This window comes from Thermobia domestica, chromosome 12 (assembly GCF_964235325.1).
Source record: "Thermobia domestica chromosome 12, izTheDome1.hap1.1, whole genome shotgun sequence".
Taxonomy (NCBI): Eukaryota; Metazoa; Arthropoda; class Insecta; order Zygentoma; family Lepismatidae; genus Thermobia; species Thermobia domestica.
In genome coordinates, this window is record NC_137465.1 from 2178515 (window position 1) to 2205889 (window position 27375).

Sequence of the window (27375 nt, forward strand, 5' to 3'; positions counted from 1 at the left end):
GTCATATTGGTCTAAAGATACCGATTATTTACTGGACTCAAGTCTTCCATCATCAGAAATACATCTGAAATTAATTGTAGGCATGCTCAATGAAATTTAATCATTTTTAGGCTGTTTGTACTCCAACACGTGCCAGTCCCAATCCTTTCTCCATTCCAGTCCTAGAAACCTGTTGATTTGAGTATCTGCCAACCCCAAACCTGACAATTTCCTTTATACTACGTTATTCAACACAACTATCCTTTCTTAAATTCATTTTACATACAGTAATCAATATATATATCATGCACAATCCTCCCTGCAGAAAACGAAAAAGCATTAGTCGGCCGATTATGTACGGTTACAAATATCATGGCGACTGAACGGAACTAATATATAATAAATCCTGAATCGAAGATCACCAATTTTTGTAAATGCTTTTCTTAAAGCAATTACAAAAATAAATTGATAAATAAATAAATGAATGAATGAATAAATGATATGATTGACAAAAAAAAAAAAAAAAAAAAGTTGTGCGTTAGTAAGTTAAAATTGAATAAAACAAATAAACTCACAATGAAATTCACAAATATACTGTTCTGAACTAGTTTCGACATATAACAGACTATGATGCTTTACCTTTAACTCATACCATCTGATAATTGATTTACTTCATTTCATCAGAATTCCAGGTACTTGTTGAAGTGACACTCCAGCTACGATTTTTTTCTGTATTTTCGATTAATAATGAAGTACGAGATTATATATTATTTTCTTTATAGTTACTTAAATCTATCTTAAGTTATTGCAGTAATGTTTCTATTAAGTGACAAGTGCTAACTTACGACATTTTTATTCATTTTAGCAATTAAAAAAAAAAAAAATTCTATAATTCTAACAAATTACTACGAAAACTGAAACAAACAAATGTTTGTCCTTACAAACATCATCATGGAAAGTACTGTATTTGGAGGAAAAAGAAAAAAAAATGTTCACTCAATAAAAAAAAAAGTTTGTTACCTTACTTTATGTAACAAAGTATTCTCACGTTAAAATTTTCTTTGCAAATTTAAGTAATCTTCGCTATTCTTTAGAATCATGTAAAGAACACTCAATCAATCAAATCTCGAGATTAGGCTCCATATTATGTCTGTACTTTTACACTTTCTTTCCATTTAAATAATGGACTTTCCATTTAAGGAGTGTATCGAAAAGTAGTTAGCAACATTGCATATGTCAGGAAAGTCATAAGAAAAGATAAAAAGTGAAGCAAACCCATATTTTTATTAATAGAGAACCTCTATATATCTACATGACAAAGAAAATACAACTTACATGTCCCGTCGTACATATGAACGTAGTTTCTGTTCAATTCCAGCCATTAACCGTTGCACAGTCTCGACGGTGCACTTCCTCGATGCTGCGGCCCAGTTTCTCTTGAAGTTCGCCATGTTGCGCACTGGTTTATCATTCTTTCGGAAGTTGCGTTTGACAATTGCCCAATATCTTTTGATTGGACGGAGTTGTGGGCAGTTTGGTGGATTCATGTGTTTCCCTACAAACTCGATGTTCTGTTCATTGAGCCACCGTACTGTCGTCTTAGCATAGTGTGCTGTTGCTAAGCCGGGCCAAAACAAGGGGGGATTGCATGCCTTTTATACAATGGCAGCACTCTTTTTGTAGACATTCCTTTCGATACACTTCTGCGTTTATGGTGGATTCTACATAAAAAATACCGGAGCGCAAACCATAGGAGCAGATTGCCTGCCACACCAGTACTTTTTTCCCAATTTTTTCCACGTCAACGTACCTCTGTGCAGCACGTACATCCCCAGCATTGCGTGCAGTATAATATTGGGGTCCCGGAAGTGTTTTCGAGTCCTCTTTTACGTACGTTTCATCGTCCATCAACACACATCGCTCTGGTGACTTTACGATGTTGTCATACAGCTTGCGGGCTCTTGTTTGTGCCGTTTGTCTCTGCTTTGGTGTTTGTTTCGCACGTTTTTGCTTCTTATAGGTCTTCAAATTATGTCTGGCCTTGATACGCTGAATCATTCCTATGGACGTTCTCGCTTTGGTAGCCAAATCCCGCACAGACATTGATTGATGTTGGTGTATCAACCGCAGAACTTTACGGTCGAGTCCAGGGTTTCTGGGACCCTTTTTTCGTCCGGATCTCGGCATATCTTCAAAGCTGTAATGTTCACCGAATTTTTCAATGACCGATTTCACAGTTGTATGATGAACCCCACACTTTTTTCCTATCTGATTGTATGTTATGCCTTTGACGGTGCACCAATTGTGCAGGATTTCCCACTTCACTTTACGTTTCACACGCGACATTTCCCATTCAACTCTGAACACAGCAACAAGCACGCAGCTATCCGTTTATAAGACATCAACTGACCAGCTGCTTCCAGGTTTTGCCGTCTGTGCAGCCTCACAAGTGCACACCGACACCCCCAATGTTGCTAACTACTTTTCGATACACTCCTTAGTTCAGCCATCAGTCACTAATTTGTAGAACAACAGGACTCGAGGATGATTACATTCATACTAAACGTATCCTTGTTATGGGATATAAGCCTTTCACTATCTTCAGTTCTTAAACATTTACCGCTGTTACATTACAGCGTGTATCAAAACACAAACGTTTGGGAGGTGATTTTTGACACCAAGATTTAAAAAAAAAAAAAACTGGGTGCAGAAATCCCTCATTTCCGAGTTATACGTTGCCGAAAACATGAAAAAATGAACTTTAAAGGTCCATAAGCTCCAATACTATGGGACCTACCGTAGTCGAGTCAAGACTTCACTTAGGAACTAATGTGTGTGCTATTCAAAATTACAGGTTTCAGAATGCTGTTGTAATCACGCAACAATTTTTATAGAGGAAGTATGGCTATGTCCATATAATTTGAAATACTAACTACCTCTATAAAAATTGTTGCGGAAGTACTGCAGGATTCTGAAACATCGATATTTGGATAGGGCACATACTAGTTCCAAAGTGAAGTCTTGACCCGACTATGGTAGGTCCCATAGTTTTGGAGCTATGGACCTTTAAAGTTCATTTTTTCATGTTTTCGGCAGCCTATAACTCCGAAAGGAAGCATTTGTGCACCCAGGTTGGTCTATACTTTTTGTCTTATCTTAGCGTCAGGAATCACCTACCAATCGCTGTCGGTGTTGTTTTGAAACACTTTGTATGGAGGGAAAAGTAAGGCCAATAAACACACACACAAGTCAAATTAAATCCTAAGCCTACCTAATCTACTAATGCCCACATATAATGAACAGATGAAATATGTACAAACAGAGTTAATATATAATGTAAAATGAAGCGCACATAAGTGAAAAAAGTAGGTAAGCAGAGTACGACATCTCCATAGAGACAATAACATGTAAGATACAATCAATACACACGGAGCCGATCTCAATTCAGTTTTTATGTTCTCGAAAGGATAGCAAATGAGGTAAAGTAAATTTATTTTTCCAACAATTATTTCTTGCGGAGAATCATTATGATAGTCAGAGCAAAGACAACAAAACAGAGAAGAAACAAATAACAATACTAATATAGTATATATGCAGTGACCCTTCTAAGTAGCAACACAGACAAGTATATCATGGCATCCCGCCATATGCAACAGCAAAGCATGATTAAATAAAAAGATTCGCATGCTATTCTTTCGCTTTAAGCATAATTACAACAAATTTATTAGATTATTAATTACCTAAAGACATATGAGAAAACAAGACACATTGATAAGATCTTTACTATTAGCGTTCAGAATCCTCTCTCCCTTACAATTTGGTACGTGTGTGATGACGCGAGGCCGGTTTAGCTGAGGTTCATTTTTATGTAAAGCATTCGAACAAATTAAACAAAAATCAATATTCAGACAGACAAACGAAATATTGTTCAGTATGTTTGCGTTATTTCATTATGCGCTCTACAGAGGTTTTGTTGCAGTTTCACTAAACCGGTGCCATTTACAGTAATGAGCCTTCCGGTAATATTACACTTACATTATTTCTACGTTACCTACGCTATTTCCCTTTCCCACAATCCCACTACTGCTGGGATCCGAAATCCATTCTTACATTATGGATTTCAGCTTCCATCGGTCGCACTTCGATAAGTTGAAAACTTTGTTCGGTACCCATCTTAACATGAGCCCCAAAGTCGGGTTCTCTACCAAAATAAAGTTGAACGAAAATTTCGTACAAAGTTACTTTTTATACCACTTTTCTTAGATTGTCCTAAATCCTAATTTATCATAGGTTACAAAGTCCAAATTATGATTTTCTACTCGTAAAAGTTATATTTCTGGGGCTCTCTTCTTGACTTTTGCCACTATACATTTTTTGCCCTCTACGGACCGTGCTCACCCCTCTTGTTAATGTTATAGAAATTTATAGTACGTAATTTAGTTTTCCTAATCTCATACTTAAACAAAAGGATTTATTAATTCGAAAGAAGTGAAATATTTCGTAATTTTAATTAAGAAGAGATTATTACCATTATGCTATATATTGTAAGGATCCTCACCTTTCAGTAAGAGCATATGTTATTCAAGCAACACCTGTTATTGTTTACAAGGATTAGTACATCTGACGATACACATAAAACCCGACGGGATCCGAAGAGGAACGAGTCTTCCAGAAATGGCCTATAAAAATGGACCCAAAGAGGACAGAAGAATCAGTTGACCACTGATCGCTTAACCTACACCTGCTGGACGAAGGAGTATTACCTTGCCCAAAATTCTTTGAGGTTGCCATGAGCTAAGGGGGTTCCTAACTACAACCTAAACCTCTCGAGCTAAAGAGGTTACTAAGGTAAAGTATCTTGAAGTCGCTACACATGTGCTGAAGGCTGCTATGAGCTAAAGGATTTCCGTACAAAACATTTCCTTACTTCACCTCTGGTTATAAGGTAGATTTAAGATATTAATTTTGTAGATACAAAGACTATTTTTCAATATTTTTATAAAATAAATTAGGTGAAGGGCTAGAATCCCAGACTGTCATTGTCTCTACCCACATAAACATTACAATGTATTTCAATATTCTCATATTTAATATGTACAGAGCTACTCCCAACCTCGATCGTACTTGTCCAAGATGGTCACTCTGCGCTTCAATACGAAGTATGGTGGCTGATAACACATTATCTAAGGAATATTAGCATTCTCTTTAACTTCAGTCGTTATCTTTCGCACTCATAAAATCGAAAATTTATATCCATGTATGTATAAACACAGGTAAGATCATATCTGTTTACATTTTATATGTACTATGCATAGGCTGAATAAACAATAAACATTGAGAAAACAGTGAACAGCAGTGTACAATGTCAGTGAGTTTCTATTCCCCTGTTTTTTAATGTCTGACAGCTTTTTTTTTTTTTTTTTAACATACCCTAACCATTTTTTAACCTTCCTTCATGTTTTATCCTTTTTGGAGTCTACCACAGGCTGAAGAAGGAAGTTGCATCTTCCGAAAGCGCTACCTGTTGCATGTAGATGAAACTTCTGCTACATATTTTTTGCGGTGAGCCTTTCCGCTTTTTCTCATTGAATATAATCGCCGCACGCAATATTGTGATAATAAACATTTCTATTTCTGTGCTTTCAAAATTAAATTATCCATTATTACGCACTCCATACTACTTTATACCACTTATAATAGGGAACCATATTTGTGTAAAGTAAGAAATGCAGCAAGGCATAATACGCTATCCGTAATGCAACCATACTATCGCGTGACAAATTGTTCAGAAAGTTTTAATATATTTAATCATTTAACTTGCACAGAACCAGTGCCATTGTGCACCTTAATACGTAACAGTTATCGTATAGTACAAGGAGTGGAAGAGTCAGTGCATATTACTGTAAATATATTACATAATGTTACGAGTTAGTGAAAACAAACCGTAACACGATATCATCTGAAATCTACTAAGTTTATCAGGTCTCAAAACAAGTTTTTTTTTTTTTTTTTTCCTCGGTAATTCGTTTGAAATATGTTTCTATCTGTTAATGAATGGATGTGAGATATTTAAGCAAACAGAAAAAATATCGGATCTTCGTTAGTGCTAGGTTCAGAGCTTACGTTAAATTCTATTCAAACAAAATTTGTGATTCTAAACTTCTTATGTGTAAAGAAATAAAGGAAGGAAAGTGCGACCAGATCCTTTCTTAAGGGTACAGTACGACATTACCCCAGTATAATTTCCTTATATCCACAGTAATTGTCACTGAGGATTGCGAACGAGATATACTAATTGTAAAGAAATTCTACCTTATTTGAGAATCCACTATTAGTTCTTTAAATTAAAATTCTGTGTGATAAATTATTTACAAACAGTGCTTCGTTCAATTTATGTTAATTTTACAGAAAAAAGTATGTGAATGTACTTAAATTATCTAATCTAATATGAACAAAATATCTTCCCTTCCTCTAATGTTTTGTTTATTATAATTATTAATATATTATGTAGATAATAACGTACCTGTTGCATTATTACTCACTAAAGAAGCAAACGGATTTCTCCCAAACTGCTCAGTGGCTGCATTTAACATAGGCTCTTGTATATCTCGGTACATACGCTGCAGCGCATTATACCCTCCTGCAAGTTGAAAAATACTATTGCCACTCACTTTTATCATTATTTAGCCCTAAATAAAGAACTAAATTTATTATGGTTTTAAATTACGATATCTTATTTAACTAAGCATTAAAAATGTTGGTAGTATGTATATGTTTATTCTGATAAATTGAGTTTAATCTTGTATACTTAAAGAAGTTTAAATTTATAATAATGAACCCGCATTTGTGAAAGTATATTTCAGAGATAGTATTGATCTAGGTATTGAAGTTCGCAGATACTGTAACAAGGAACACTTCACCATTAATCCGGTAAACCTAAGTAAAACGTGAAATCCCTTTGGACGCGAAATAAATTTGTCTTTACATTTCAAGGTACTACGTTCAGTTGAGTTGATTTTGACTTTAACGTCCCTTTCAGCAGCAAGAATATACGAGACAAGACCTACGGATTAACGTGCAATCCGAACCACATCACCTCCCGCCGGGAATGAATCCGGGTCTCCTACGCCAAAGGCGCGTACGCTAACCGCTTAGCCACAAAGGAGCTTTTCAAGGTATGAATTATGAACAATTGAAGAGCAAAATTCTCTCCAACATCTTTAAATGTACCGTAACTCATAACAAAGCAGATGAAACTAAATATAGTGATTAACTTGGCAAGAGAATAGAAAATTAAAGGTGGCAATTTAAGAAAGTATGAAAATACACATTGAATACATGCACTTAAAATGACAACTCAGTTATTTTAACAGGAAATGGAATCTTTTAGTTTTACAACCTAAGGTTATACCAGCTAGGCTAAAGGAGACAGACGGTGATGGTGAGAAATGAAGGAAATGGTGGAATTAAGAAAGTGGGAGGAAATGGAAGAAAATCCAGTGTTTGTTCACCACAAAGTTCACTGGTGCGAGCTGGAATCGAACCAAGGACACCATGCACCAGAGGTGAACGCTGTACCACTGAGCAACCGTGGCTCCATTATTTTTAACTGGAACGAAGGAATTCGAAAATAGCCTTAGAAAAACAAAAACCAGAAAAAGGAAGTCATTATCTCGGACCATAAAAAATAAACTGAATGGCGACAAAAATTACGGGTAAGAATTCTGACTTTTCGCGGTTTTCCTGAACATTTTTTGAAATTTTCTCTGATATATAATTACAAACACAGACTTGCCCACTTTGATGGAAACAAAGATCAAGAAAACCTAATAACCATGATCCCTCAGTAATACATTTTTCCCTAATCAACTACAACAATTCATAACATAAAAACAATGTAATAAAGTTAATTTAATTTCCACGCAAGAAGACGCACAGAGAACAGTTTATTCCTGAGAAAATTAAAATCGTGAGTGAAAGAAGCCAATCACTCCAAATTTCTAGTTTCACATTTATTTGTCACATTAAATTATTAGTTTAACGCCGCACAAATGAGATATTAATTACTGAGTTAATGATGTAAGAACGAAAGGAATACGAATGCAGGGAAACGGAAGAACCGTAAGAAAACCCGCCAAATCGGTGTTTGTTTACCATAAACAGGCATGGTTTGAAAGCAAGAAGTGTGGCACCAGGAGTGAACATAACTGACTACGTTGCCGAATTTGCATTTAAGTTAAAATCAGCATGCACAAATATTTCAAATCTGTATAACATCTGCAACACTACTGACCCCTTCGATCAGTTTCCTTTACTCAATATAACGCGTGATAATGAAAGTCAGCAAGAAGGAACCTGTTTGCTTCTGTAGTTTTAAAACTGAACGATTTTGGCGAAAGCAAAAGCACTACAAGTTGGGTTGATGGGTCCCACATGATTTGACTTCGGGGCAGATGGCATCGCGAGCAGACACCTGTGTTTCTTTGCTGTCTCGTCTGAAGGAGGAGCAATTTCTGGACAGGTGTTAACATGTGATGAGAACTGGGTCCTGTACGAAGCTTCATGGTGCCGTCATCATTGGTTAGTATCCCATGTACCGGTTCCAAAACAGCCGAAACCAGCCCTGCATGAGAAGAAGGTCCTCCAGTGAGTTTGGTGGACTGCTTGCGGCATCGTGCATCGGGAACTGCTACCATCTGGTCAGAGCATTAATGTAACTGTGTATTGTCAGCAGTTGAGTCGTGTTCAAGAAAACTCTGAAGCCAGCACTTCTGAATTGGAAAGGAGTCCTCCTGTTACAAGACAACGCTAAGCCCCACGTGGCTAGGATGACCCGGGGCACCATTCTACGCCTTGGATGGGAAACATTATTGCACCGTCCGATTACCACCTGTTCCATTCCTCACACAATAACCTTAGAGAATGCCAGTTCAAATCCATAGTAGAGGTGCAAAATGCACTTGATACCTTCTTCGCTTCATGCCCACTAAGTTCTACCGCAATGGAATCCATGGCCTTCCAGAACGTTGGCAGAAGGTCGTCGATGCTGATGGGGACTTTTTTTTTTTTTTTTTTAATCTTCCAGGTAGTCTTAGGTGACATATTGATGTTCGAAGAGGTGGTAAAAGCGACATAACTTTCTTGGTTACCTTTATAGAACAGCAACATATGAATATAGTGGAGGTATCATTTACGATAATTTCCCCTATAGTAAAGATATGAATATGTCAATATTAAAACAAGAATTGCACATTATGAAACTTCGTTAGTTGCACAGTGTCCTGGAAACCAACGACTGTTATTTCAAGATAATTTAAATCACAAATTCTAATCGTTCACTTTTCTTTAATTTCCGCGCGAATCTGTTAAATTAAGAAATCCAGTCTGTGGGGTGCTATTAGGGGGATCACCATGCCAGATCCTCCAACCTTCAGAACAAATTTTGTTTCCTCCGAAAACTGCATTCCAGTGACAAAGTATTTTTACATGTTTTGCATGAAAGAATCTGGTTTCATAGTATTTTGAAAATTTAGTATTAGCATTAAAAAGCATACAAAAATTTAATTGAAAGAATAATTAAGGAGAGAGAATGAAACTTCATTTGAACTCATGTACCATCAATATTGTTCGCAAATCGCTGCATCATTTTTAATGTTAATTTAATAAGATTAAACATCATTTTCTTTAAACTTAAGAGATGTATCATTAATAATTATTACAAAAGTGTAACAACTGAAGGAAAACTGTTAAATATTTACGATGAGAGGAAGGGGGGAGTTCTTGTCTGTTGTCTTTAAATTAATTAGACAAATAAAATCGTTGTCATATGAATGCCTCATAATATCTTAATATATTACTGTGTTAAAATCAATTGAATCGTAATTGTACAACATATGTCACTGCAAATAGAGGGAGAGATGGACGAGGCACGAGGAAATATCACGTCGTCGGAGCTGAGAACCGTTATGAAGTTCTTATGGCTCCAGAAAAAGTCTGTAAAGCGAAATCATACGGAGATGTGCACTGGGGGAGAAATGTCCTTCATATAGCTGTGTAAAAACCTGGGTATCACATTTTAAGACTGGCCATTTCACGATGGAAGATGAGCCCCGTAGCGGACGCCCGTCGGAGATACAGTCCGAAGATGGTCGCACTATACAATTTACAATGGGGCGTCTAATTGAAATGCTACAATGTAGCCTTCACAGAACTGAATAACTTTCGATGCCATTAGACTTCGCACAATAGGATTAATTGGCTGGCAGATATCAGCAACTTTTAAGTTTCTGCGCGGCATCTCCTTCGTACCGTGACCTTCGCATTTCGCCTATACACACGCATATCAGCTTCTGTAATATACATTGATACTTCTTAATACATGACACACTCTGACAATTATTTTATCCGTAAGTAAGTGTGTCTGTTTCATGGAAGTTACACAAATTTATATTACTCACAGTTCATGTTGCAATTAGATGCACTACAAGTACAAGCGTATGCGCATGGTTATATAGTAGATAGATATTATATAGTTCTAATACTGAAATACTATACTGTGTTCGAATTACTGACACATTAGGCGGGGAAAATCTCCCCTTGTAATGAAACAAAAGTATCGCTGAGGAAGGTGTTTATTTGGAGGCGTGCACTGCTCGTGTGCTCCTTAAGTATAACTTACACCTCTGTAAGTCTCTTTACTCGCTTACTGAGCCAATAGAACCATGCAACCTTGCTATTAAATGCAGAAAACTTATTAAATACAGACAGAATTAACTAATCATAACTTTATGAATTTCTTAGGAAAAAGTTTTAATAGATGTCTTCCATGTAATCCTGAGGACACTGCTTGCTGATTGAAATTCGCTTGTAAGTGCTGGATCAGTTGCACGTATAAACTGAAGATTTGTTTCAAATTGCAGAAAGTAAGTTTTTTGCGCTAAAGACGTATGCGTTGAGAATAATTCGTATTTATGTCCGTACTTGAGTGTGAAAAGAGAGGAATCTTTCCCATAATAATACATATTTTTGTAGGGACAGAAGAGTTTTCCGTATTATGGAGGCTTCAATATAATATGTTTTCACATTCTATTTATAGTAGTCAATTCTTACGGGCGATCAGGGTAGATTTGATGTGCGAATCATCAAATCGTTTAGCTTCTTCGTTTAGCTGACGTGTGGGAAATATATGAAATTATTCAATTCCTTTTCAAACGAGGAATAATGTGATTAGGACATCGGGCCAAACGTTCTACAAGATGAGGTTTCATTATGGATTGTAGGAAAACGGAGCACACAATGAGGAACATTAAGTGTACTATGTATACCAGTGTGGTAACGGTAATTTTTGAATACTCTGTTATACATATTGGTGAGGATTTGCGGTATTACTTCCTATCTTTTCTGGTATTGTTCCACGTAGCTTAATAATATGCATTTATTGTTTTTTTATCTTCCTTTTTTTTTTCAGTAACATTTATGGAAACTGAACATTAAGTACTTGGTACCTACCTGGAATGGATTCTAAATTTGACATGGCACGATCATGACTTCTCATCAGCTCCTGAAGCATGGATGGATTTCTTGCTAGTTCCATAGTCTGGCGTAGTAGATCCGGGTTGTTTAAAATGTGACTTATTTCTGGATTTCTCTGAAAGGTAAAGTATAAAATTACTCAACGTAATGTCGAAATAAGCTGCAAGGTTTTTATTTCATTGTTAGATTTTCATTAACAAAGATACCAGGTACATTGCATATTTGTTAAGGAAAGGTTCAAAAACTAAATTAAGAGCTATGGACGTTAACAGAAGCGGATGTCGACAATGACCACTTAGTCGTGATGAAGAGTGAGCTAGAACTTAGAAACGGGGGAGGGGGGGGGGGAGAGACTTGTCGGGATCCTTGTACTTTGTCAATGATCGATATACTTAAATCAGGTCTTCAGTTCGAATATATACTGTATATATAGGTAGGTATGAAGATATCAACGCTAAATTAAAGAGGGATTCTATGAAGTTCCCACTTACAAAATATTTACGTAATGCAGATGAAAGCTAAGAGTGAAAAATGAGGCGACGAGAAGAAGAACTTTGTAGAAGTGTATAAAAAATTCCGCTATCAATTATAATGCAAGGCTAGCAAAAGAAACGATAGCAAATACTTGTAACTTGGGTGCTTTATAAGAAAATTAAATAAGTTAGAGTAAAACAGTAAACCAGTTTATAAGGAAGTGAATGATACCGTGAAGCTAGCAGATACGCATACGAAAACAATAGTACTATAATAATCACAGTGTGAACTTCCAACTTCCGTACTTTCTATTCACACAAAACTTTCTATTTGCCTTACACTAAATCTCATGAAGTAGGTTAGTGAGAATGAATATCACCATTTCATAAATATTTATTATTGATGAACATTTTGTAATGTTAATTTATTTTACAACAATCACTTCCGAAAGTGGTTTTCGTTAATTTAATCCTATTAAACCAATTCCCTCTTTTCAGTGAAAATAATTCATAGTTGTTTTAATTTAAATATAATTTATATTCTGATATTAGCGTTGATTACCCGCTTAGCTGGGTTAAAATAACTTTAAATGCACATCCCCTCCCCAAGTTGCAAGGCTGAAGTTGAAAAATTCTGTCAACTGTCCCGGATCGCATCAGCTAAACCTTGACTATTTTTTTCTGGTTGCATCCTGCCCAAAGTAACCGTGGTCGGCTTCTTACTTATTAGCATCGTTCTTAAATGTTGAAAACAGTCAAAAGGATTCCGTTTTTATCTAACTGATCACAATTCAATAGTTATTATATAGAAGTATCTTCTTTTCACTCCATTTGTCGGATAGCTATTTTTAATGACCGGATATATCCTTGTAAAATTCCTCTTCGTTGTTCCATTATAGTGTCTTTTTTTCCCCTCGTATAGAAAAGTTTAAACCTAACTAATAATAACAGAGATGATCTGGAAATCTCTTTGTACAAAATACACCGAACAAAATAAAGACGGATATTGAATAGTTAGAAAATGGACATATTACCAAACAATCACCGGGATAAGAATTCAGTTTTTACTTAGCCCTTATTTTATTCAGCATATTTTATATCAATACGTCCATACATCATTCAAACTTACTTATTCTTTTACCACTGAAACTGACACTCATCATCATCATAGGTATTCTGCCTTTATTGGCAGGTCACTTGCCGCAGCTGAGAAGCTTCCATGCTCCACGATCCTCCGCTAACCTTTTCGTCTTCGCGTATGATCTTTCTGTTTTAATATCATCTATTAATTGTAGTCTCCTTCGCTCCCTCCCTCTCTTTCCCGCCACCATACCCTCTAGGACGTCCCTCATGATACAATCTCTTCTTAGGCAATGTCCCAACCAGTTTCTCTTCCTCTTCCTAATAATATCTAAAAGTGTTCTTTTCTCACCCACCATTTCTAACACACTCTCATTCGTTTTCCGCTCGACCCAACTAATTCTTTCCATTCTTCTCCACACCCACATTTCGAAGGTTTCCAGTCGATTTTTGTCACCCTTACGCAATGTCCACGTTTCCGCCCCATACAGCACAACACTCCACACGAAGCATTTTATGAGTCTTTTTCTCAACTCTTTGTTCAAGGTCCCACAGAACAGACTTTTCTTTCTTTTAAAGGCTTCTTTCGCCATTCCTATCCTTGCTTTTATTTCACGTTCGCATTTCATGTCATTACTAAGAACACTACCCAGGTATCGAAAACTATTCACTTGTTCTATTTTCTCCCCTCCTACTTTTATATTTGACACAGACCCCTTCGTTCCAATCACCATGGCTTTTGTCTTTCTAACGGAAACTGACACTAGCCGTTGGTGATTAAAATTATCAGGCTAAGTTTTTCGTACGGAATCTACTTGCTGATGACAATCATCTAAACCTCCAGAGAGTCAGCACGATTGTTGACATCAATGAAGAGACTATGTGGAGTATCACTGATGATTTGGAAAAAGAAAGCTGTTTTGTACCACACACACTGAATATTCAACAGAAGAGGTAGAGGCAAAGAGTGCCAAGTACTAAAGAGTTAGTCATTACACCTAATTCCTCGCCAGATTTTCTTAAGAGTTACCAGAGATGAAACCTGGCGTTTTCTTCATGATAATGTTCTCACACACAACACTTTAGGTGGTTTTTGAAAAACAGTACCAACGAGCGAGGATGTGCATCGTCAAAGGAGGTGGCTACGTCAAGAGCTGGAGACATCACCTTCTTGCAGATATTATTTTTCACTGTGATATCAGTCCAGGAATACTGTTGCCACTCCGGATATTGTTATTAACTGGTAAGTCTTACGAAACACTGACGTCCTATTACTGAATTAAAGTATTGTTTCATGGTGATCATAAACTTATGTCAACAACAATGTGACTGTATCACCCGTATTCAAGATTGCAAATAATGGATTAGTAGACTTAGGAGGTGTGATCAAAATGTATTATTAGAAACAAAGTAATAAGTTTACATGGAATTTGATTTAATCTGCTTCAAAGTACTGTCCTTGGTTGGAAATTCACTTATCCCAAAGCTGAATCCATGACTGGAAGCATTTCTGAAAAGCTTATTTTGGCAGGACGTTCAAGCTGCTCTGTCGTGGCCCTCTCATGACAGGAACGGTGTCCAAACGTTCTTCTTTAAGCAGTTTTAATTTTGAGGAAGAGCCAGTTACATTTTTGGGAAGTCGCACGGTACTAACTCTGGTGAGCAAGGCGGATGTAGACAGACAAGAACATTTGTTCCGGCCAAAATCTCGCGGATCAAAAGCAGCGAGTACCACGGCACGCTTTCGTGGTGAAGAAGGAAGCCATTTGCCTATTTAATCGGCAGTTAAAATGCTTTTCACGGACCCACACAACATGTTTAGTTCTCCGGAAAGCTCTCGAATAGTCATTCGTCTGTTTGAACAAATAATTTTTGCCACTTTTTGTGCGCTTTCATCAATTGTTGACGTCGAAGGATGTCTCGATAGTTGCTCGTTTTCAATAGAATCCTTCCCACTTTTGAATCGCTCATACCACTTGTAAACGGTCTCCAATGCCACCGTTTGATCGCCGTACACTGATTCTGACATTTTGTAAGCTTCTTTGATACTTTTTTTTTTTTTTTTTTTTTGCAGCCTAGAACAGTGGTTCTCAAACTTTCCGATAACATCGATCCCGTGTTCATTCAGAAAGTGATCTGCGGACCCCCTTGCAATGCTATCTGAAATTTTACATGGTATTAAAAAATATGACACTGACTGTACAAATTAGAATTACCACTGACAACAAACATAATGCAATAAATAATTTATTTTAGATACATGATTGTTTTCTAGTGAACGAAATATCAATTGAAAATGCAGTAGCTTTCAAGACTGAAAATCAATGTCTTATTTTTTTAAAAGATAAACAATGTGGGGTCACTAATATGAAGAAGGAAATTCTTTCTGCTTATCCATAATTGCATTGAAATCTGAAATAAGTTTTATCACCATCAATCTTAGGTCCAATTCCATATTAAGACTATTTCGCCTTAAGGTTTTAATACTGCAAAGAGCAGAAAGAATTTTAATACTGTTCATGGATAATAGTGTTCAAGTAAATGGTAGGGAAATGACCAAATATTGCAATGCCATTTTAGACAACTCTTCATATTCACAGGACAGAAATTTAGTAAAGTAGGAAAAAAATTTAGAAACGTAAGTATAATTTCCAATTGCTTTCGTTTTAGTAATTGAAAAATACTTCTTGCATAACAGCTATGAGTTCCATTTTGTTACATTTCAATTTTTTGGCGTCGCGGACCCCCTGGCTAGATCCAGCGGACCCCATTTTGAGAACTACTGGCTTAGAACGAAACTTAACGTTGGCATGCGACAGACACTTAACACTTCACTATTCTGCCTTTGGAAGGTATCAAACATGTCACAACTTGTTCACACTCGGCACTGAATGTACCAAAGGTTTAGACTACCGGGCTTCTTTGAAATCTTTGAGCTTTACGTCCCACGATTATGCCTGTTAGGCTAAAGGAAACGGTGATGATGAGTAATGAATGAAAATGGTGGAATGAAGAAAGTGGGAGGAAACGGGAGAACTCCGAGGAAAGCCACAAGCACGGTGTTTATCCACCACAAAGTCCACTTGGCGGGGGCTGGGATCGAACCCGGGACCCCAAGCACCAGAGGTGAACACTATCACTGAGCCACCGCGGCCCTCAGGTACCGGGCTTCTGTGCAATTACATTCACCATACTTTTTGACCACACCTTCACCCAAATTGATTGCTGAAAATGCTATGATTTGCGAAGAGATGTTTGGTTTAAGCCTCTGACAGAGTCTGCTAATAAAGATGAGATTAGGGTTAACATTAAGATAAAATACATAGAATAGTGAACAAAGTTCACTTACTTCCATTAGTTGCTGCATTTGAGGATTCGAAGTAATAAGATGCCTCATGTATTCTGGATTATTCATCAGACTCTGAACGAGTGGATTATCTAACATTTGGCGTAGAGTTTCTGGATTCCCCATCAGCTCCGACTGCATTCTCTGCTGCAGCTCCATAAAATTTGCTGATCCTAGGCCCATATTTCCCAGGCCCACCAAGCCCCCAAGTGGACCCAACCCAAATGGGGTTGCACCAACATCAGCTGTGGAAAGAGAAAAAAAAAACAACAAAAATATAGCAACTTTACGTGTATTTACTATTTTGACATCTACATACTCTGCCCTGCGAAAATTCTCCATCTTCGAAGGGTCTGATGAATGTTTTGTTATTCAGCATATAACTGTATTTGAAACTACTAGGATTTTCAAAATGTTACACTAGAAGCCCGTGATGGGTCGACCTAGTATCCCATGAAATTACAGTGACACTTCTTATGTAATTGCCTTCTTGTTTTGTACTTTACATCGTAATGTAGTTAACTTCTAATTTTTAAATTCATTTCTGTCTGAAAATGAAATAGAAATTTTTAAAGATATACCTACAAAACCGGTTATGGTTCCTTTTTACCCGTAAAAAAACAGTTTTAGAATTTTCAATACAGTGAAAATTACACAGTACACAGCATTTGTATTATAAACAATGAGAACAATTGGTAATACACTAATGTATATGACAATGATTAGAGATCCCACGAGACGAGAGAATTTTCATGACTAGATACGAAATGACAATGATCTTCAATAAACAGATTGATTTGAGAGATAAGACTTAATTCTTATCTTGAAGGCAACTCGAACTATGACAATATACTGCACACAATGGCAAATTCATTCTTCATCCCTACCATTTCAGCATAGTACATTTCCAGGTATTCTCAAAATTAACTATTATATTGTACAATCCGCAGCAAAAAACCTGCAACATGAGCATGTAAGTTTATTGTGAAATGATGAAGTCTTTTGCCCCAAAATAAGTGTAATTGGGAGGACGCCAACGTTTCTCCTAGTGTGATTTGTGCCACTTAGATGTTATGTTGATTCCCTGCGCTGTTAGACGTATTTCACAATAAACTTACGTGCTCATGTTGCAAGTTTTCTGCTGCGAACTGTACATGATAGTACCCTGAAACAACCTTTTGAGTAACCTGAAGGAAATTATTTGTTTACAAAACTATATTCTATAAAATATTTTGCATGAACTACAAATACACTAACTTTAGTATCTACTCGAAATTCATTGAATTTTTGTTCCAATATTCTCTGATTAGACTCGGAGTAGTGTCCTTTTGATAGAATGTCATGAAACCATTCCAAAGTTTGTGCAGTGACGAAACATTAGCTGAACTTCAGAACAGAGTATGTGACGATTCTGTTAAGCGTAGGTGTATGAATGTTTGATCGAGAAACATAAAAATGGATAAAGATGTTTAGTTCTTCAGAAGAAAGTAATAATATCTTAGAAGATTGTGTAACCACCTCAACATTACCGAATGTAACTATATCTGATAGTGGAGTGGACGGAACCAAACGCAAACACATAGATGAAGCCAGGTAGGCGTTCGCCGCCTAACGTTTTAGGTATACACCGGAGCCAACGTGTTGTGCAATTCAATATGTAAATGATTATTATATATTTGATGTTATTCGGTTGATTATAAATGAACTGTCAGTCCTCAAACACTGAGCAAAAAATACGATACAAAAAGAAATGGGGCAGCGTCTAAATATAACCTTTTAAACTTCATTGCACTGCCATACATAAGAGATGCTCTGAGTCTCAGGCCCGAAAACAGAGGGGGCTAGGGGGTGCCTGCCCCCCCCCAAATTTTTCGTGGTCCCTCCAGACAACACAAAATGCTATTATTAATACAAAAAACACAATTTAGATATTTGTAAGAGAATTTTTAATGACTTGGCCCCCCCTAACGTATTCATGCCCCCCTCCCCCGAACATTCATGGCTGGTTTCGGGCCTGGTGACTACGTAATATATACCACTAACGAGCTGTTACCTAAATGAGGAATTCTAACTCGAACAAAGATAAGGGAGAGCAATTAGGCCATACAGTGGTAAATTTGCCCTCATGTTTTTAACATGGATATTTTTCCAGAGTTTTTTGAACTGCTTCAACCATGAGGAAAATTAAATAAGCGATGAATTACTGCATCCAGCGAAGTGTAGCAGATACTAAATATTGGGTAAATGGCTTAACTCACTTAGGAAAATATGATTGATAAAAAAAAAAAAAAAAAAAAAAAAAAGTGTGTACGACTTAATGCTATTATCATACCATTTCTTATATAGGAACGAATTCAATGACATTCAGGTGAAAAAATGCACGACTAAATCCCAAATCGAACCCGGGTCTCTGGTTTACTGTATCAGTGCCTTAACCACTACGCTACTCACAGTACTTCCTGCTCAGCTACTTTCTCTCTCTTTACATGAAATGGTTTTCATGCAACATGGTCGTCTGCATTAATTTCTATACAGCGAAACCTTCACTAATTACAATTGTCTTTTCAGGCAATGCTTTACGATAGTTATTGCTACGAAAACATAATCACCCACCTGGAGTACGACTTGAGGTCGAACCACTCGCTGGCGGCTCAGTCGTTCTAGTACTCGATTTGATAACTAGATGTACAGTCAATCCATCCTTAATGTTGTGAGTTTTCAGGCTTTCGTGGTCCTTCATTATCTTGCCGGCAAATATCAAGCACAGCTGATCTGGCTGCGCTGAGAACTTTTTAGCCACAGCATCTTTGAACTGTTAAAACACAAAATAATTGGCATTAGAATTACAGAAAATTAAAAGTGCATTACAATGTCAAGGGAAATAGTTGGTCAATTACTCAAACGAAGCTCTGGATTCAAACTTAGCTCACGTAAATTAACAGACAAATTCTGACCAAAGCATATATTAACTAATAAATAATAGCGTTATTATGTTTAGCGTTATTATGAACGCTATTTTTTATTACTTAATATATGCTTTGGTCAGAATTTGTCTGTTATTTTATACAAGAAGTTCCAAAGCTAGAATGAGTGGCATTAACGTAAATTAAGATGCTTCATGTATAGTTTCTACAATGGTAATTCCTTAAAGTGGTCAAAGATTGTAATTGTTACCAAATTAAAACTCCATATAAAGATCGCTCCCAACATATAACTATGAAGTAAAGGATGCTGTGTGCTTCTTCACATTATTTATTGTAATACAAACTAACTTCCCTAAACCTTTATACCTCTAATTTACAACCTGTTTACTTGTTATCAGGAAGTACATATATTTAGGCCATTTCATGGAATTTACGTCGCAGAACCTTAATCAAAAATTTATTCTTTTCCCAATATTTAATTTCCATACTCCACCCAAAAATGTGCAATATTCACGTCATTATGCGAAGCTGAATTTCTACACATTCAGTATATTTAAAGATATCAAGACTGGGACAGAAATATAAATCACATTCATATCTGCATGATATGCTTGTTAAACAATACCATGAAATGTAATATTTGTAACTCAACTTGCGATATTTCAACTATATCAAATTTTATTCAAAATCAAATAGTTTCAATTATTCAGATCTCAAAAGACAACAACAACTGAAAAATTAAAGCTTGCCGAGATCACGTTTAACTTACAGAACCCTATCAGCATTAAAAGAACATCAGGACCACGTTCCAATTTATATTTTTAACCTTCATGTTTCCTGGGGAGAGATACTTGTAAATATCTGACAATTCAAAGACTAATCTTCTGGCAAAACAGTACAATCAAGGAAATAAAGAGGATGCAAAAAGCATATAAAGATTTATTAGCATTTGAAATACAGCAGATTATCTACAAATATATCCTCAGGGAACATGGAGGTGGGAGTTAAAAGAATACTCGAATTGTGCCTACAGCATCATATGTTATCTGCCGGATGCAACGGAAATCCCAGCACCTTAAAAAATAATGTGACATGGGGCAAAGATTATGCATACTAAACTGAGCAATATTCGTTATTTGCAACTTTCGAGTCTTAAGAATTTTTGTACAGAATAAAATCAAATTTGAACGAGCCTTGCTAGCAATACCTAAGACATATCGTATTTGGTGCGCAAAGTACAATGTTAGAAAACAATCATCCACCTCTCCGCTCCCCAGGGAAACTAAATATTGGTCATAATCAGGAGTTCTCACTTTTCTCGGTAGAACCTGAAAAATGAAAACAGTTTCCTCTTCCTTTAACGAGGAGTCCCTATCTTTGTCTTAGATGTGCGTGTATGCCTTGAAAGAAACTATTTTCACACCTCAATGATTTTGCCGTTCCGCACTTACAAGTGGTACGTAATGTGTATGTCAACAAGCAAACTGAATACAATAAATTACTAGCCATACTAAAAAAGAAGGGATTAATTCCAACTGGCACCTTACTAAACTGGTGTAAGTGTGTTATGGGGTAGTTTACAACTGCATGGTGAAAATCAGTAGCATAGAGCTGTTATGGATTTCGTACTACACAGCAATTATGAAGTACGTACTACAGAAAACTAAACTGATGAAGGTCTCTGCCCAATACAATGATCGAAAGACACCGATACAGAGTCTACAATACTTTTGTCATTTCATTGTTTATTCATATTGGGAACTTCCCTTCAACTCAGCGGGAGGGGGAGCACCATCAGCTAAGATTCTGTGCAAACTTTTTTTATGGAAACTATACGTGTTTTCAAGGTACCTGTATAGGTTTTTTTTTCCTTAAAAAAAAATCCCGACAAATAACTGGTTATCAAAGACGACAAGTACAATTCATGAATAGAGTCAATTTCGGAGTCCCACCTTTAGCTGTGGAAATTGCTCGAGTTATAAATGTTATTGATGTACACTCATGTCCAAAATTATTGTCGCAGATCTACAATTGTCTTCTTGAAAGAACATAATTTGATAATGATTTTCCAGGGTACTTTTAATACTGATACTATGTGTATAACAGGGAAATGTATATTTGTGGTAAATTTCATAGGAAAATAATTATAAATACGAAAATTAGAATGAGTGAAATAAAATGTTGCTAAATGGACAAGAAAATTTTATGTTCGTTTTATTATTCTTATTTACTGCTCTTTTGAAATGAAATTTGCCACATACATGTCTTTGCCGATTATAAACATAGTAACATTATAATACCGGGTGAATTTGTTATCAAATTATATTCCTACAACAACATATTTATAGACATGCGACAATAATTTTGGACACGAGTGTACATATAGATGTGGTAAAACTGTATCTTACTATAGTTTGGATTCAGTATACACTCATTTAAAATTAATCAACCAATGAACGTCAGTTTATCCAAAAAGTTAATGTTCGAAATTTTTTCGAGCACTTCCGGTTCGAATTTTAAAATTGTTTTCACAGTTTGAAGCATCTAATTACCCCCTTTCTGTAACAAAATGTTAATCACCTCTGTGGAGAACAATTTTCTTTTTTAAAAAATCGAGAAATTCTTATAACACGCCATTTCTCGAAAAACACATTTTTTTTAAAAATGTGAAATTTTGATTTTTACATGGATAACAAACACCAAAGCTTATTATCGATCATTTACGAATTACAGTCTTTTGAAGTACGAGAAATTTCTTTAAGTGTGATGTTCCGCTTAACAACACTGGAAACGATAATACAGCGATAATTTGATTGTTGCTGCAGCTTATATCTATTAAATACAGATTAACATGTTTCTGCTAAGTACTTAGTCTTTAAAATCAAAGACTTACAATTTTATAAAACGATCCCCTCCCCATCCTTATTCTTAACCCGGAAGATCTGATATAGAACATTAGGTGGAAATTATAGAACGTGACACAAAAATTGTATTTTAAGTTTACTTAAATAATCGTCTGAAACAGCTCCACTGAATATTCTTCACATTGAAGCGATCATCCGTTTGCTTAGTGTCTTCCAATATAATGCAGACCAACACTGATAGGCGTAGGTGAACTGATAACTCGTAGCACATTGCTGATACTCGCAGAATACTTACTTTTATCTCTTTTCTATGCTCTGCCGCAAACCTCCATCTTATTGAAACGTCCCTGCGGAAGCATGAACACGTAATTCATGATTTATTGAAATTTCTGCTACCCACCACTGGTTATTGTATATGCAAGTAACGAAAGTTCCTCTTTCCAGACTCCTTAAATTTACATCTTTTTAAAAGCACAAGTTTGATTTTGGGGGAAGTATGAAGTAAGTTCATGGTGGCCTGTTACTACCATAAAAAAACTTCACCATTTTCCGCAAGCCAAACGTGACTTCGCTGAGTATCAGTTACTAGTCATAATTTAATTTTGTTTCTACGAAAATTCTCTATTCCAATTCCTAACAAAACAAGATTAATGCCCGTAGTTTTTGCCTGCACTACACTCACGAATTCTTATGCAATTTTAATACCGTGTGTCTAATTTTGCGGCAGGTTATGCTGTCTTGCCACATTCTTCACAACCCTTCCAATACCGTCCCATGGGCCATTGCTATGACTGGTTTCATTGAAAATCTTTTGCATTAACGGACCTGTCACTTTTTGTGGAGGTTTGTGTTCAATTGGCCCTCACACCGAGAGTTGAATGCGCATGGAGATAAGACTAAGGTCAGCTGTTGGTGTGGGTATATCCAACATACTACCTGGTTGCGGCAATTCGGTTACACTGTGAACCTGCGTAAGGACAGTGAACATGGGACCTTCCAGAGCGTTATAAGGGAGTGTATGTTGTACGAGTTCAAACTGAGGTCAAATACGACTTCAGCGAGACGGAAGTTATGCCAGGACTTTAGTGAGGGTGCCTTGACTACGCGAACAGTGCAGCGGTGGTTTAACAAGTTTAAGGACGGTGACGAAACACTCGAAGACGCACCACGTGCGGGAAGACAAACACATGTACAATATGATTATCTTTAGGCAGCAATTGAAGCGAAAAGTGGACAGACATGTTAGAAACTGGGACAACAATTCTGTGAGTGGAGAAACCACTCGGCAGCAGCTCCAAAAACTTGGGAAGCACTACAAGTTGGGTCGATGGTATGGGTTTCACATGATTTGACTTCGGGCCAGAAGTTAACGCGAGCAGCACCTGTGTTTTCTTTGCTATCTCGTCTGAGGAAGGAGCCATTTCTGGACAGGGTGTTGACATGTGATGAGAAGTGGGTCCTGTACGAAACTCCACGGTGTCGTCGACATTGGTTAGCATACCATGAACCGATTCCACAACAGCCAAAACCAGCACTGCACTAGAAGGTCATCTTGTGTGTTTGGTGGACCTCTCGAGGCATCATGCATTGGGAACTGCTACAAGTTGGTCAGAGCATCAATGAAACTGTGTACTGTCAGCAGTTGAGTCGTGTTCAAGAAAAAATTCTGAAGCCAGCACTTCTGAATCGCAAACGACCCCCCCCCCCTGCAGGACATCGCTAAGCCCCACATGGCTAGGATGACCCGTGATACCATTCTACGGCTTGGATGGAAACCCTATTGCATCCGCCATTCTTCCCGGACATTGCACCGTCCAATTATCACCTGTTCCTTTCCTTGGATAATCACCTTAAACGACGTCAATTCAAATCTCTAGTAGACGTGTAAAATGCTCTTGATACCTTCTTCGCTTCACGACCATCAAGTTCTACCGCGATGGAATCCATGGTCTTCCAGAACGTTAGCAGAAGGTCGTCGATGCTGATGGGGTCTATTTTTTATCTTCCAGGTACGACTTAGGAGACATATCGACGTTCGAAGGTGGTGGGTGAAAAAGCGACAGAACTTTCTTGGGCACCTTTATAAAAGCAATTTTTGCAATAGGATGCAGCACCATAAGAAACCACTGACATCCAGCATCATAAGAAATCATTGACATTTGTGAAATTGTAGACACATGCCGTTTTTCTTAGAGGTTTTTGAGAATTCTGTCTATGGCTATGAGTGGACGAGTGGAATTGTCCTTTGTCATCCCTTATTCCAGCAAAACTGTCGGTTGTTTCATAATAATACACAATTGCCGTGACGATGGAGGTTTGCTCTTTTTGCAGTGACAGCTCTGAATTTCACTTTGCAGAGTAATGGTCCAGTTATGAACGAAGTATATGTGCAGTATATTAGAATTTGTATCTTCTCTCTCGTCGATTTTTCTGAGAAAATACTTGTACCACAGTATAAGGGTGTTAATTAAATAATGAGTATGAAATATATATACACAATCGTTAGAGCCGTCTTCGAGAAAATACAACTTTTATTTATCGCTCAGTAAACTACCCCAAATTTTGGAGATAGAAAAAGAATTGGAACCTCCCTTGGAGAACTCTTTTTAAAAACCTTAGAATATGGCGCGCATAAGCTGAACGGTACGGTTTAAAGCAGGGTGGAAAAAATCATTTCTGTTGATTTTTTTTATTTAAATCAAATCTTTCTCCTCGTATAATACAAGTCGCGAACTGAAGAAAAAACATTAGGAATTAGTATTAAATGCTAAATATGCCATTTAAGTGAAAGTATTGGGGTCGAATTTTGAATTCTACCCAATAGTTAACCTATATCAATCCCAAACAATGTTTCTTAACACTTTTAAATTATTTTATTTATTTATTTATTTTTTTTAAGGTAAATTATAGACTTTCAGTCAAGCAGCTACAGCATCATCCCTATTTATCCTAGGATAATGGTACATACATCATTCTCTTTAGAACAGCTTTTGAAACGGTAACATTCACATTTCCCTATCATGTCCCTGAAGCGGGAAATTTTTGAGTAATCGGCATTTCTTTTTACTATTTAACAGTGAGGTAATAACATTCCCACAATGACACAGATGATTCGGATGTAATATAAAAAATTCCTCAGACATCCCTATTTATCCTAGGATCATGATTTGTACATTATTCTCTTCAGAATAAAACAAATTTTCAAACGGTACCCTTCAAATGTATCATGTATCTGGGGCGGGTAAATCACGAAAAAAAGAATTTTCTGTTAAAAATATCTTTTTTTTTTTTTTTTTACCTCTGTGGACCCCTCCCCCTGTTTTAAGGCAGAGATCTGAAACAAATCTAAAAAATACTGAGGGGTGCACTGAGTAAATGTGCAAAATTTCAATCTTGTAGGTGCAAAAGTATTCTAAGCCTACGAAAAATAATATTCCCCAAATACCCCAGATTCCCGTATAAAACAGGATCTCAGGTAACAGTTTCCTGAGACATCGCTATTAACCCTAGGAGCATTGTACGTGCATCATTTTCTTCAGAGCAGAACGGTGCCATCCATATGTCTCCATCTGAGGCGGGAAAAATTACGAAAAAAACTATTTTTGTTAAAAATATCCTTTTTAAAAACATTTTTGCCCCTCTGGACCCCGCTGTTTCCACGCAGAGATCTGAAAATTATTAAGGGGTGCACTGAACGAGTGTGCAAAATTTTATTCTTCTGAACGCAAAATGTAACCCGCCAAATAATAATAATACGCAAAACAAAAAATATCTTTTTAAATTTATGACGTCATCACCAGGGTTTGCCCAAGTGGGCCCAGCCCGAAAAAACCCGCCGGGTTTTTTCGGGTTGGACCCACCTGAAAAAACCCACTTTAAAACCCACCTGGGTTTTTGACCTTTTTGTTAGTATATTATTGGTACAACTAAGGGGATCACATTGAAATTGATTTTTATCAGATCTTGGACTTTCCTTGGGTGAATTTAGTGATGAGCAAATGCAAGACCAAGACCGGGGTGGTCTTGGTCTTAGTCTTGCACACCCAGTCTTGGTCTTAGTCTTGCAAGTCTTGCTTTTAACAAATCTTATGTTTTTCAAAGGCAAATTATACTCTGGATATAAGAGATAATAAATTCTATAATGTGCCAATAGTAACGGAAATACAACGTTTGTTCCTAAATATAATATAGTTTACCTTCTAGTAAGTATGATGACGACCTTTCTAGTAAGTAAGTGTACATAGGCGACGACCTTTACTTTTTTTCAATGGATGCCCACGCTTCATTACTTATAAGACAAATCACAATGTTTCGAATATTTTTATATTTTTTAACAGATGAAACACTCCACTGGTTCCCAAACTGGGGAGGCTACCCCTGAGACGCATAAAAGAGAATCAAGACGGAACAGATTAGTGAAATACCATGAATTGCAAAATTATTTTTTTACTCTAAAGGAGTCAGATATTTTCTTTCCAACCACGATTAGCTAATCTTTGTACTGAACAAATTTCTAATTGTTTTATTGAGTCTAATATGTACTCTATGGGACAGACATATGGACATTACGCAGAAGTGAGAAAAAATGGAGGCTTTTGAAACATGTACATGAAGAAAAAAGGAGAGAATTAACTGGCTTGAAGGGAAAACGAATGAGAAGGTATTAGAAATAGTAAAAGTAGGAGAGAAAAGAAGGATTTTAGTTGTAATTAAGAGGTGGAAAAGGAACTGGTTGGGACATTTGCTGAGGAGGAACTGTATAATGGGAGACGTGCTAGATTGAATGGTGGAAGGAAAGAGGGGGAGAGGTGGAGACTGTATTTGGAGGAAGATAGTAAAACAGAAAATTGCTATCGTCAAGACGAAGAGACTAGTTTAATGCCACCATACATCGAAGCTTTTCAGTTCCAGCAAGTAACCTGCCAATAATGGCAGAATAGCTATGATGATGATATTTTTTAGAAATATTGGCCAAAAAAGAGAGAGAAAAAATTAAAATAATAATGATTATTAATCAAACGTCTTAATATTTTAGAATAATATGAGTGAGACCTGAAAACGATTCAACTGTCTGTCTTTTGTGTAAACCCAATTTATATCAATACTTTTGACCTATATTAGAAATACAAAATAACGGCATCAAACTCCAAGTTCTTTGAAGTAATTGTACAAAATCA

At 36.6% G+C, this 27375-nt stretch overlaps 1 protein-coding gene across 2 annotated transcripts in view; it reads right to left on the reverse strand.

The window, feature by feature from the left end:
- The window catches only part of Ubqn (ubiquilin), a 62696-nt gene that overhangs the window by 25796 nt on the left and 9525 nt on the right, over positions 1 to 27375 (reverse strand). Inside the window, exons 2-5 of one of the 2 annotated variants that reach the window (XM_081733371.1) lie at positions 19024 to 19222; positions 16414 to 16655; positions 11488 to 11626; positions 6503 to 6619 (exon numbers count right to left, since the gene is read on the reverse strand). In XM_081733371.1, coding sequence (XP_081589497.1) covers positions 6503 to 6619; positions 11488 to 11626; positions 16414 to 16655; positions 19024 to 19222 — 697 coding nt within the window. The remainder of the gene's footprint in view (positions 1 to 6502; positions 6620 to 11487; positions 11627 to 16413; positions 16656 to 19023; positions 19223 to 27375) is intronic. The other variant, XM_081733372.1, reaches the window with a different exon arrangement.